This window comes from Barbus barbus, assembly GCF_936440315.1.
Source record: "Barbus barbus genome assembly, chromosome: 21".
Lineage (NCBI taxonomy): Eukaryota > Metazoa > Chordata > Actinopteri > Cypriniformes > Cyprinidae > Barbus > Barbus barbus.
In genome coordinates, this window is record NC_136749.1 from 28,374,453 (window position 1) to 28,389,051 (window position 14,599).

Consider the following 14,599-nt stretch of genomic DNA (forward strand, 5'->3'; position numbering starts at 1 on the left):
CTGTACGTTTTGAACTTTCCGTCTTAAAAGGTGAATCTCCAACGGCTGTTTCATCACATATTTAATAACAATAATTTACGCTACCCTTGGGGGAGAAACAAAATGAAGTGCACTCTCCTTTGCAGGTTAAGAAATTTAAAAGACGCATTGATAAACAGCAGCGGGATAAAGAAAATAATAAATGCTGTTTATTTTTGCTATTTGAAGCTAGAGACCCTTAAATGTTCCCTCACTCTATTTTCCCACAATTCCCTGCCAAAATTAATGTTAAAAATGCTACAGTAAAACCCTATTAATTGGTTAATAGTTAGTTTAGTCAAAGGTAAACTATGGAATTTTTTGGTTTAATATTTTGTCTAAAATCTGCTCAAAACCATATTCTTGCCAAGCCTAAAATAATCATTTATACTCAGAGCTGTTGAGTTTAATTTGGTGAGAAATACTTACTTGCTCAGAAGACATATTTTTCAGATGTAGGACTTTCTTCTTATCAGTGATCTTGATGTTGCTAGAAACGGTTTCAACCACTGATGTCAATAGAGAGCTCAGAATTACACCCATAAAACATACCAGAAAAATTATTAGAATTATTAGATATTATTACACAATATTAGATTTAACAGGACAATAACTGCAAATCATTTTCTGAGAATAAAAAGGATATACAGACACGCGTTATAATTATACATACATTATTAATATTTTGAATCAGTTTTATTTTAATATTTTATTTTTTCATTGTATTTTAGTTTTGTAAATTTTTTTATTTTTGTCATTTGCAAACTATATAGTTTTTATTCATTTTATATACTTAGTATCAAGTTATAATTACATGACAAAAGTTGCTTTAGTTTGTTTTACTTAACTATAATAACCGTGATTACAGTACATATTGTTCAAAACCATTTTGTTATATTTGAATACCTTAAAATTAAATTTTATTATTAAAAAAAATATTGTTTTAAAATAAAAAATGGATATTATTATAAAAATGTAATTTATTATATACAAAATATGATCATTTGTATTTAAAAAAAATATTACATTTTTATTTCTTTTTTTTAACCAATGACTCATGCTCAACACCACCAGGAATGTGTATTCAGAAAGTAAATAGTTTCAGTTTTGATTTCATGTTGACTTCAAACCAGCAGCCTGTTTTTTTTTTGTGGATTCGCTTTCAGTGTTTCAATTTTAAGGTGATTTACAGGCATGAAACGTTGCGTTAGAAAAGTCAACAAAGGCAATTGTGATCACAAAGTATGGCATATTTAATTGCGGCAGCGCTAACACTACAAATGGTGCAAACCTTGAAAAGAAAGCAGATTAATGGTGAATAAATTACTCCTCTGTGTAGTAAACACCCCCTCTGTTCCTCTGCGGCCGTGGGTTGTTTTGTCATACACTTCATTTAAAGAAAATTGAAAGCTCCACATTTCAAAACAGCTCTGTGGTCAGAATTTCTATAATTTCCCATAAGCTACCAACTAGTCAGCTCTGTTTGGATGCTCAGTTTCGTGTTTTTCTATTGACTATTATAAGGCTGTAATGGGTGATGCAAAGAGGGACTCAAGGTTTCCTTTAACGTCCACTTTTTTTCCTGCCTCTTCCATCTGCAGCCCCCTGCCGGGCCCTTCATTCTCAGGGGTATCTGCCATCCCTCATTGGGCAATGCCAGACTCTCTCTCTCTGGCTTTCTCTCTTGACACAGAATGGAGAGTTGTTGCAGATAACCTATTCATGCAGGCTTTTATATAAAGGACCCCTGCCACAACATTTTCAGACCTTCAATGAAGGATTTTGCACTGTTGGCCACTGAGGTTCAACGAAAATTACAAAATGCTTGTGATTCACATTAAAGATGTCATTCATATCAAATTGTCCTTGATCTTTGAAGCTACTTGATCTACAAAAGGAAGTATAAATCTTCATTTGTTGAAACACAAAGACATTTCATTCTGTATTTTGTGACGTCAAATGCATTAGTGCATGAGCAACATTTATATGCCAGTGACAAATATTGGCTGAAGTTTATTTAGAAGAGCATTTCAAGCGGAGTGGCATGATTTAGTATGAAGCTGTAAAAACTATTTTTTTTTTTTTTTTTTTTTTTTTTTTAAATAAAACCAATGACTGGAAGAAGTTTTATAGTAAAATACAACTCTGGTCTTTAAAAGCTGAATTTTTTAGAATGATGTAGCTTTAACAATAAACTGTTTTGTATTGTTTCAAGTAAATTCTACACCATTTTTTAGTCTGATTAAAAAGCTGGAATTTTTAGAAAAAAATATTTATTATTATTGTTTCAGGATAAATCCCACACAGATTTTGTCTCAAAAGCCTGAAATTCTTAGAAAAAGTAGCTTTAATAATAAATTATTTTCATTAATTCAAAGTAAATCCTGCACCATTTTATATCAGGCTCATTAAAAAGCTTAAATTCTACAAAAATTGCTTTAATTATAAGTAACACCATTACACCATTTTTTTTTCAGGTCCGGACTTCCATCCACATAGTGGATAGTTTTAGCTGAACTTGAGATATTGCATAAAAACTGCTGCATTAAGTTGTGATTCAATTTTCAAAATGCACATAAAAAGCAGTGGCTTGCAGTGGCTCGAGCTTCCTTTTCTCTGACATTGAATTTTTAAAATGTATTTATTAAATCATTCCATGAATGGACTGTCTTTCTTTCTTTCCATGTCCTGGTCTCTCTCTCTCTCTCTCTGGGCCTCTCTAAGGGACGGTGATTACAAGTGAATGTGTGCTGCTTGTGTCATGCCAATTAATGAGGAAAGCTTAAGGCCTGTGTGAACGCAGCGAGAGGAGAGAGCAGTTGTGCCATCTCCATACATTTCCATACTAAATAGCCTGGAAAGTCCTCCTCTCTCAGTGGCACTGCCACAAACTCTTATTGGCAGACTCACACACTTCTGAGCAAACTTGGCCCGGAGCGCAACCTTTCCAGCATTCGCGAGGATGCTTGTGCTGAGGAATGTCTCCGGAGTGCAGGATGTGTCGTGGTTTGTTGCACGGTGATCCTGCAGTGCTGTCAGACTTAATGGTCCTATCACATTCACATTGGCGAAAAATAATTGATTATTTAGCAGAGGTAGGTGGGCCAGTGACGTGACACACATTTTTGTGTCTGCACCTAGTAAGTTGTTCAAAAACACAAATGCAATTCATACTGACCATGACTTGAATACACTTCTTCTGTATCTTCATTAAAATTCATTTAAACATTTTATTTTTTTTTTGCAGGGCTTAAAGTAAAAAATGTCTAGGTGGTGGGACTTTCCAGAGATTGCTAAAGAAAAAAAAAGGTCTCAATAAAATGCTGAAATTCTTTTAAAAAAATAATGTAGCTTTAATATGAAGGATTTATAATAATAAAATATACAATATAAAATATATTAAAATACAACATTGATAGCTATATTGTTTATTAATGAGTTGAAATTCTTTAATAACCATTTATTATTGGCAAATTATTTGTATAACATAATATTTAAAACAATATAATAAAACACAATATTGTTATATATTATATTATATATTTATTTTAATTATTATGAGTTGAAATTAGAAAAAAATTGCTTTAATAGTAATTTATTATTCAATTATTTTGATATTATATTATATTACAATAATATAATATATAAAACAATAAAATCATATAAATTGTTACATTATTGTTTATTATTAAAAGCTGTAATTCTTTGAAAAAAATAGCTTAATACTTATTATTTGATTATTTTCATATAATAGATAAAACAATAAAATGAAATACAATATTGTTTATTATTAATAGCTGAAAATCTCCATTTATTATTATTATTGTTGTTGTTAATATAATAAACATTGTCAAAAATAATAAGAATTTTTAATCCTTAAAAGTAATGAAGCCATTTAAACCATTTTATATTCACCCTAAAACAGGAAGTGACATCACAGAGAGGACACATTTAGACCCTCAAGTAAGGTATGTCAATAAGTTTCTTTAATGCCATCTACAGCATTTAATATTTCTGTGACATGACAAGGTATGCTCAGGTTTTCAAATGTAATAGACTCAAGAAACCTTGAAATAAATAAATCCAATACATTATTATTTGTCACTGAACCTTGTATCTAACAGCTAATTCACTCTTGGCTTTAAGAGAAAACACTGTTTTCAACATGAACTGGCCATTGTCAAGGAAAATCCCCAGCATACCTGCATTATAACACTTCCAGGGTGAACAAGTAATCATTTAAAATGTTTAATAGTGCTTTAACAAGATTTGAGAAAGGCACTGCAGGTCAACTATCATTAAAGTGTTAAAATACTGAATTTAATGTGGCTGGAGCCGAATGTGGTCCAGTGCTGATGAAGCTGACCTCTGTCTCAAAGCCAGGGCTCTCACTCAAGCATCCAGTCACTCAGGGCAACTATACGACCACTACAGCTATGCCATCTAACCAGACACAGCGAGCAATGTTCCCTCCAGTGCTACTCTTAGGCATGAGCAGGAACAGTTCACCCACAAATGAAAATGTGATGGAAAATCTCCTCATCCTCAGGCCATCCAAGATGTAGGTGAGTTTGTTTCTTCATCAGATTTGGAGAAATGTAGCATTGCATCACTTGCTCAGCAATGGATGCTCTGCAGTGAATGGGTGCCGTCAGAATGAGAGTCCAAGCAGCTGATAAAAACATCACAATAATCCACAAGTAATCCACACCACTCCAGTCCATCAATTAACATCCTGAGTAGTGAAAAGCTGCATGTTTGCAAGAAAAAATCAATTTCTAACTTCAAACCGTTACTAAAATACAAGTCATCTATCCATAATACTGTTTTCTCCTGTGAAAAAGTCATCTGGTCTGAATCAAGAGAACAATCTGCACAGATCAAGCACCGTTTACAAGAGAAAACAACTCTAAACAAATATGTGTGTGGATTTTGATGTGAAAGACAACAGGAGATGGACTTTTTCACTGGAGGAAGAGTTATTATGGATTATGGACACATATTTTGTCCTGAAGCGATGGTTTAAATTTAAAACATGTTGAAAGATTTGTTTTATTTGATGTCATTATTGCAAAATAGAGCCTGACAGATCAGGACCCTGAAGGTTTATTTTATGATAATGACTGGCCGCCTGTAAATTATCCTACATATTACACAGCTGCTTACCAAATGCATAAACATATGGACGTTACATATTGATTTGAGTTTGAAATGATTTCATTATGTTTGAAGAAAGAGACATGGAGTGATATGAGAGACATGAAAGAAGCACAACAATCACTTGGCCTGTGATGAATCAAGAAATCCAGAAAGACGGGCAGTAAAAGACATACGCTATACACTGTAAACAATGAAGTTCTAAATAAAACAAAGATTATTGGAGTATGTTTTAGAAGAAAATACTATTTCAGTCTTTCATGTTTCATGTTACTTCTTTGTCATTATTTGTGAAATTTAGCCATTCCTGAGTGTAAATTGAAAATCTTATGCCATTTTTTTCTGTGTATTGCAAATGCCTTATATTGTTTTACTTGCAAATACTTACAAAAATGTGCCAAGATATTAGTTATTTGTTAGTATGATGTATATCCCATGCATTAGAGTTATATCTTAAAAACTTCAAAGAGAGAAAAAACCCTCAAGATTGTTCTGTGAGGTTATTTTGAAAAATACATACATATATATATATATATTCAGTAAAAATAAATAAATAAAAAATCATGCTTGGCCTGTGTGGGCTTCAATGTATTTATTAAAATCTGTTACACCGAGGCGAAAAAGTTTTTTTCAAAAGATTTTTTTTTTTTTTTTTTCAAAGTTGCACATTGTTGGAATTTCAGGTATAACTTACCATTTGTAACTGGAATTGTTTTGTGAATATTGCTTATATACTACATTTTTTGCCACTGTATGAAATTACTGGGAAATTGCATTGTTTTCGAAATAGGCCAAAAACTACTTCAGTAGATGCAAAGCATTGCAGGCACAAACTTCATTATTCAGTGAAGGGAGTGACTTTTTTCGCAAGCAACATCTAAATGGCAAAAACAAAAAAAATGATCCTGTTTTTGGGGGGCTTTATTAAGTCTTTAATGTTACAGCAAAAAAATAAAAATAAAAAATCAGAAACCGAGCAGCATCCAGGTTGCATTATTCCAGATCTGAATGTACCAGCCGAGCAGCTGCCATTGATAATGGGCAGCTTTCTCCAGATATATGAGCAGTCTGAGCCGGAGCAATATTACAAGTGTGTGCTGCTGTTGTGATGATGCTGCTCTTGGAGGAGCCGTGTGGGCGTGAGCGAATTTGAACAGAGAAATGACAATGATAAACCAAAGCAGGTAGCAGAGAATATAAGAGTAGGGCCGCCGAAAAATCTTGAGACTTATCGAAAAACGTGATTGCATTTGAAAAGGTCTCAAAGAACTCTGAATGGATGAGGGACAACGGCGTTCAGATAGCAATCTTGAAATGGAAATTATACCACATCTGCTGTGGTGAAATCTGAGCGTCAAAAACAAACAGAAAACGCAAACTCATTCAAATACACAGTATAACAGAAGACAAGATGTTTCAAATCAATTAAAAATGAATGAAAACTTGATTCGCTGCATGAACACAATGTGAAACTCAGTAAGCCTACAACTTTCAATCTCAAAACTAGCAAAAATTCAGAGAATGTTTTGCTAACATTTCTGTAAAATTATGGAAATGTTATTTCAAAATGTTCTCTGAAAGATCTAAATGCCAAGTTTTTTTTAAATGTTTAAAAAATCTTTTTTTTTTTGATGATGATGCATGTGTTAATGTTAAGGAATTACTTTTTATGATTTTGCATTAGGGGAACGTTACTTTTGAATGTTCTCTGAATGTTCTAAAAAATATGAAACTAATGTTTATTAAAGACTGGATAACTTTGAAAGAACATTCTAATGATGTTACTGGAAGAACGTTTGTTCATAACGTTGAGAGAACCTTCCCAGAATGTTCTCTGTTAGCTTGGCTGTCATTTAACACTAACATGCATATCAAATTTAACTCTGAGCCATTAATGTGATAAATGCAACATTTCAGGACAAAAATGATTTAAAGTCAAGGCAAGGTTCATAAGATCTCTAAACGGTTTCACAATTGATTTCACAGACAGATGCCAAATGAGTGTACTTACAAAACATTTTTATGCGTAGTAAACCTCAAAGCACTTTACACTCATAAACATTTGCATTAGAGGTCAAATTAGAGCCCACACACAGACATACCTCTTGAATGAGCTGGCCAAGTCGCCCGCAATACATCTATTAGCGGTTGATCGTCTTGAAATGACAGCAAATAATGACTTTCTGAAAACATTTTTTGAGTGACTATCCTTTTTAAAGGCTCAGTATCATACAGAGTTCATATATTGATATTCAAATGCTGTTGCAACGTCCCTTCACTTCAGTCAGGGCAGCCATCAATCTACAGATGACAGTCAACACCCTGTTAGAGCACAATTCTCCAGAGGCGTTGACCTTGTGAGAGAACGGTGTGAGTATTCCCGCCAAATTACTATCACCGGCGTGAGTCGGTGTCAAAACCACAACCAAAGTCACCATTGTTTCCATATAATATTATAAAACATAACAATATCGAGTTCAGCACCTGCAACCAGGTGGGTGATTATATACTCTATAATTTTTCAAAATGAATATGCATAAATAATAGTGATTGCATAGTGACAGACTGACTGGACTAACAAACAAACTAACACAATAAAACATGAAAGAATTATTTAAATCTTTAGTGTTGCTGGTGGTGTTTTCCCTCCAAAATGATGTCACTTCCTGGAGGTTGATGTCATGAAGTAACCGTTTTTGTCAGTTAAATGTGGGTCTGTTATGCTTTTTGAATATGTATAAATACCAGTGTTGTCAAACGATTAATCGCGATTAATCGCACCCAAAATAAAAGTTTTTGTTTACATGAAATATATTTGTGTACTGTGTATATTTATCATATGTATATAAAAGCACACACATACTGTAGCTATATATTTTACAAATATTTACATGTAATATAATTTATATTATATAAATATATTTAATATATAAACATGGCATATTTTTCTTAAATATATGCATGTGTTTGTATTTATATATACATAATAAATACACAGTACACACACATATATTATGTAAACAAAAACTTTTATTTTGGATGCGATTAATCGCGATTAATCGTTTGACAACACTAATAAATAAATATTTTGTCATTGTTCTTTGATGGACTGACTGGAGCAACAAATGAACAGATGCAACCGAATCATCTGAAATCTGAATAAATAATCTTTCCATTGATGTATGGTTTGTTATAATAGGACAATATTTGTCTGAGATACAACTATTTGAAAATCTGGAATCTGAGGGTGCAAAAAAATCTAAATATTGAGAAAATCGCCTTTAAAGTTATCCAAATGAAATTCTTAGCAATGCATATTACTAACCAAAAATTAAGTTTTGATATATTTACGGTAGGAAATTAAAAAAATATTTTCCTGGAACATGATCTTTACTTAATATCCTAATGATTTTTGGCATAAAATAAAAATCTGTAATTTTGACCTATACCATGTATTTTTGGCTATTGCTACAAATATACCCCAGCGACTTAAGACTGGTTTTGTGCTCCAGGGTCACAATTAGTGGTGTTGCTGGTGGTGTTTTCCCTCCAAAATGATGTCACTTCCTGGAGGATGATGTCATGAAGCAACTGGCTTTTGTTAATTAATGGAAGTATGCAAAATACTAACAGGATGAATGCCAGTGACCTATTTAATTTTATTTTCACTCCGTACAGTGTTTTATTTGAAGCATTACTAGGAATATTTCTGAATAAATTAACCTACTTTTTATTTTAGAAGTTGGGGACATGGCAAAAATAATAACATCCACTCAAACCAAAGCAGTGAAATGCATTTGTAATTAACATGATTGAAAAATGATATGAAATGGTTTTGATCTTCAAAAAATTATGAGTTTAATATTTTATTTAGGCTATTAAGATGGGTGCACAAAAATGTACCGCACTTTAGAAATGAGCCGATAAATCAAGTGCGTTATTTCTAAACACTTCTCTGCTAAGTTCCCCACGCAAATCACCTCTCCCAATAGAGAACATAAAGCACTAATGTGCATGTCCACGCAAACACCTTTCCTCCAGCACTGCAGTGCACTGAGCGTGCTATAAATCACCTTATATTATCATAGCGCTCTTGGAGTCTCCGCCCCTCCGTGCGCACGATTGGCCGAATCTCCTCCTTGGTGCCCGGCCCACTTCCTTGACGCTCGCTGATTGGTGGAGGATATTCTCCTTGAGCTGTCAATCAGACGCTTCTTTCGTGCTCCGCTCTGAAAGCGATGCACAGTGATTCTGATTCACTGAGCACGCAACATCCCACTAAACCATCTCAACAGTCGCTTTTCTCTCTTTTTCTGTGGATGCCCTTGTATTGAAGGAAAAAATCTGAGGAGGTATACCCAACATTTTTGGCGCAAGGATTTATTCATACATTCTCTGGCACTCCAAACGCCAACAGATTGTGTTTGGTCTCCTTGCAAAGGGTCACTTGGGAAAATCGACCCGTCTTGTGGCACTCCTGACACACTTGGAAGATTTGTAGACTGCGGACGTTTGGTGAAATAGGACACACAAACGGACAACTGCGGTTTATGCGTGTTCCCGTTCATAGAAGATAAAAACGGACTGTTGCTGCAAGAACTGACAGAGAAATAACAAACAATCAACTCAAAACATGAGCTGCGTAATGTTGCGACACGCGCTCGCGTTGCTCTTGGCGTTGCTGTGGAAAGGTAAGTTGCAATTCTTAAAGCATTCTTCTGTAGAGAACATGTTCCTCACTCGTTCCTTGCCTCATTCTTTGCTGGGACCTGGAGTGGAATACTAATGCGGCTCCGGGGGTCTACCTGCCAATGAATCATGTGTGTGTGTGTGTGTGTGTGTGTGATCAAATCATAGAGACAAGTGCGCTCCACAACACACGAGTTCTGCATATCAACACTTAGAGGGAAAATATCTTCCTCTATCTCTGTGTGTAAAAAGTCAGTGGATGCCTTTACAAATTTTGACACCAATATTGTTTTTTTTTTATCACCGACATCGATTTTTTTAGGTGTCCGATAATAACTAATATGCAAAACAGCTGTTTAACATAATTATATATATATATATATATATATATATATATATATTATCAAATACACTGTTAATTGTGTTGATATATTCATGTTCATTAATTTACTTACATTTTTTTCAAATTTAATAGAATGTAGGCTATCACGGGCAGGTGCATATTTAATTATTAATAATATAATATTGTATCAATAAAATGTTTTTGTTTCTATGTATTTAATTATTATATGGTAACAGTTGTTTTGCATAGGGGTGTAATGCCATTTTTTGGGTGCTATATTTTAGAGATCCAGCAGGTGGCGTTTATCAGTAGACCCCAATATTCATAAATGGATAATGGTTATTTTTATTTTTAAATATCTGGTATGCATATAATCATAACTAAATAACCATTAGACTGGTGACTGATTGTGAATATTGTATTATTGCTGTTGTTGTTATATTATGTTGTCATAGTCATAGTCTTTTTTATTAGCTTATATTTCATATTAATTGCCATTTTAAAAGTATAGTTTTATCATTTTAATGTTGAACAGACAGGGCTGTAATAGTGATGTTGGTGGTATTTCTTTAGAGAACCAGCAGGTGGCATTTATTGGTAGACCCGGTATTCAGAAACCGATAATGTTATTTTCATTTTTAAATGTCTGATATCCTATATGCATATAATAACAACTAAATAGCCATGAAACTAGTGACTCATCATGAATATTTTATTATTGCTGTTTTGGTTCTTGCTGTTGTTGTTGCTGTATATTATATTGGCATTGTCGTGGTTATTATGTTAGCATATATTATATTAACATTAATTGACATTTTAAGTATATATTTATAATTTTCTAATTAATTGATGTTGAACAGACAGTGGTGTAATGGGTGGATTTAGACCCAGTAGGTGGCATTATCGGTACGACCGATATTCAGAAACCGATAATGGTTATTTTCGCTTTTAAGTGGCTGATGTGCAATATGCAAATAATAATAATAATTAAATATGAATAATGACTCATTATGATTATTTTATTAATGCTGTTGTGGTTATATTAATATTGCCAAATTAAGTTATTATATTAGCATATATTATTTGAAGATTCATTGTAATTGATAATGATATTTAGGCCTATAATTTTGTAATTTTAATGTTGAAAAGACATGTATTGTTGTTGTTTGTGGCTATTCTTTAGAGGTCCAGCAGATGGCCCGATATTCATTTCCACCCGATTCTTTGTGAATATCATTCGTGCTGATTATCTACATGCAATTACTTTGATTCTCTCTGAAATGGATGATGCAAATTGCTTAATATATTTTCAGTACATGGTGGTATGTGAACTTCATGATAATCTCATAGCAGAAACAAATGTTGCGTTGCTGCAGTTTTGACACTAACTGTTGAAAAAGTGCTGTGTGATTTGCATTTGACATCTACTCTGTGCTCTCATATTTTTGATATCAGAAAGATGAAGAAAACCAGACACCGCTGGATGATTCGTATGGGTTTGGAGTACTATTGTTGTATTATTGATCTGTCAGGGAACGCATGGGGCATCAGGGAGGGAATAATAGCTCTCTGTGTGCTGTGAATGGATGAATACTTGCTTTGAAATGATGTTTGATTCCACTTTTTGAGCCCTTTGCCATGATGAACACAAATTTAATCATTCTTGCCCTGTGGGGGGAGTTTTTTCTCCATGCAGGTGCCAGATTTCTGATAGAGAACTCCATGTATAAAATGTCTCTCGTGCCCCTTGCGTGCACAAAAATGCACATCAGTGCATGCAAGCCACCTATTAGAGCTTGCATAAATCGTCTGTTAATCAGAATGGATTTTTATTATTTGACGACAGCGCTGTTTATGCACAGATCAATGCGAGATTAAAGGAACAGCCCATGCAAACATGCAAATTCTGTTGTTATTTATTTAGAAGAATCTTCGTTTTTATTTTATGCATGCAGATTTCAAGCTTCTGTTCCTTAGAAAAAATGACAGAATACAGGTGGGAACTGTATATAATAACAGAATTTTCCTTTTTGGTCGAACTGCTCCTTTAACATTGCAAAGCTCGCAAAATGGATATGTTGAAGGACATGCGACATTGTGTGAGTGAAGAGCGTGTTTTAATTTTCATGTCAGCGTGTGTTTTGGATGGTGGGAGGGGTAAACTAGACACCCTGAGAGTTTGTTCTCCCTCAGACTCAACAGTGCTGATGATGTTTGCTCAGGGGAAAATCTGTCTGAAACTCATTATGGTTTTTTTCTCACAATTCAGCAGTTCTGCACAAGGGAAATTGATTCAGGCGTCTGATAATTTGATATGTACTGACCACATAATTTACACTCGCTCACAGTTGCTGGCCTTTCCAACATTGATAATTTTTTTTCTTTTTCCATCCATCCATCCATCCATCCATCCATCCATCCATCCAAGTTTGAAGTGCAGAATCTGTTTAATCAAAATATATTTTTACTTGAGTAACTTTGTCAGCTGGTCACTCATAAAAAAGTACTTGTCTTTTGAATAAAATCCAAAGTGTCTGCCAAAAAAGCATCTGCCAAATGCATAAATATATATTTTTATACCTCCAACCTCATAAAATATTTTTAGAGCACCCATAAAGAATTGGCTTCTCTTTAAAAATACTGAAACACTTTGTTTTTGAATATCACACATCCTATTACCTGACAGATATCAATGAAATAGGTCCTGACACGTCACATCTGTCTTTGTGACAGAATTAGACTCTGCAGATCTGCATTTTTTATATAATTAAATGGGTTCTAAATAAATATTATTGGAGTATGTTTAACAAGAAAATACTATTTCAGTATACATCTGAAATTCACATATAATTCAATGTTACTTACTAGCAAAATTTGAGTGGAAACTGCTTGAAAGTAATTCCTATATCAGTTTTTTTTACAATAAACGTCAAGTATTTCCATTTACCTATCAATAATTGTTTTAGTTTTTTTTTCTGTAGAGCAAAACAACTTTACTCACCAAAAAGTACTATGACTTAGTTTTTTGGAAATGGTGCTAATACAATACTTTTGTTATTAAAAAAAAAAAAAAATTCAGGTATGCTTTTAAAATAAAAGTACCAAATGGGGGTTTTAACAGCAATGCCACATAAAAATATTTGTTGGTACCACAAAGAAACATTTTTTTTTTCTAAATGTGAAGAACATTTTAATAATCTAAAGAACCCTTTTCTTCTATAAAGAACCTTTTTTGGAATGGAAAGATTCCGTGGATGTTTAAAGGTCTTCATGGAACCATAGATTCCAAAAAAGAATCTTGAGTGTACTTTCTTAAAAATAAAAGTTCTTTATAGCCATTGATGGTTTCATAAAGAACTTTTAACATTCATGGAATCTTTCCATTGAAAAAGGTTCTTTTTAAGAACTGTTCACTTGAAAGCTTATTTGAGGAGCCAAAATTGGTTCTTTTATGGAGTTTATCAATTATGCTGAAGTACCATGTCTGATACCATCCCTGTACCTCGGTGCCAACCATGGTACTTTTATGCAAATGACTCAAGAATGTAAAAGACTCATTAGTCTTTACATCAAAGGCAGAGTGGTTTCTGTTCTCAAAACTTGTTTAGTTCCATTAGCTCATTCTTTCCTCAACATTACCGGGCCTTATACGACAATGTCGCAGTGGGATTGTGGGCAGCACACCAGTAGCTGGAAGATTTCTAGTTCTCTGCCCTGGTTTTGTACCCTTGAGCAGGTCATGTGACCTACACTTTAGTGCAACATACATCACTGTTTCCCCTTGACCCAACACAGATGCCCTGAAATGACAGAGGCTGCTTAACGGCCTTTATGTAATTGAATTAAAATGATGTGGCCTTGACTGACCTAGACGAGTCGGAAAGTTAACAAAATATCAAAGATGAGAGTTCTACCGCATCTGTTATTATTCCAAAACAAGCCATGAATCGGTATCTCTTTAATTGTCTTTTTAAGACTAATTGCTTTAAATGGGGAGAGAGAGAGAGATTGCATTTGTTCTGTTTGTCTTGCAGGGCATATTTTGCTTCGACATTTTGTTTTCACGGTGAATACTAATCACACTGCAACACAATAAGTCCCTGCAGGGTATAAGGGCGCTTTCACACGAGAACTTTTGCTGCAGACTCAAGTCTGTTTGACGTCAGAGCCCGGTTTGTTTGGTTTGTATAGTTCATGTGGATGAACTGAAGCAAGTATTAATGATGTGTAATTCGCCTGTTGTTTGCATTGTTAAAAGCGCTATACAAATAATAGTATGAAGCATTTCTTGTTGCCTTTGCATTTCTTGGGATGCAGATACAGTACTGTAGAAATGTCATTGTGTGCCTGTTAAATTTAACCAGGGATAAATATTAATGGCATATGAAACTG

General features: G+C 33.8%; 1 protein-coding gene across 1 annotated transcript in view; it reads left to right on the plus strand.

The window, feature by feature from the left end:
- Positions 1–9,396: 9,396 nt before the first annotated feature.
- The window catches only part of iglon5 (IgLON family member 5), a 176,926-nt gene continuing 171,723 nt past the window's right edge, over positions 9,397–14,599 (plus strand). Inside the window, exon 1 of the mRNA XM_079445670.1 lies at positions 9,397–9,866. Within this exon, the coding sequence (XP_079301796.1) occupies positions 9,809–9,866 (58 nt within the window). The 5' untranslated portion in view covers positions 9,397–9,808. The remainder of the gene's footprint in view (positions 9,867–14,599) is intronic.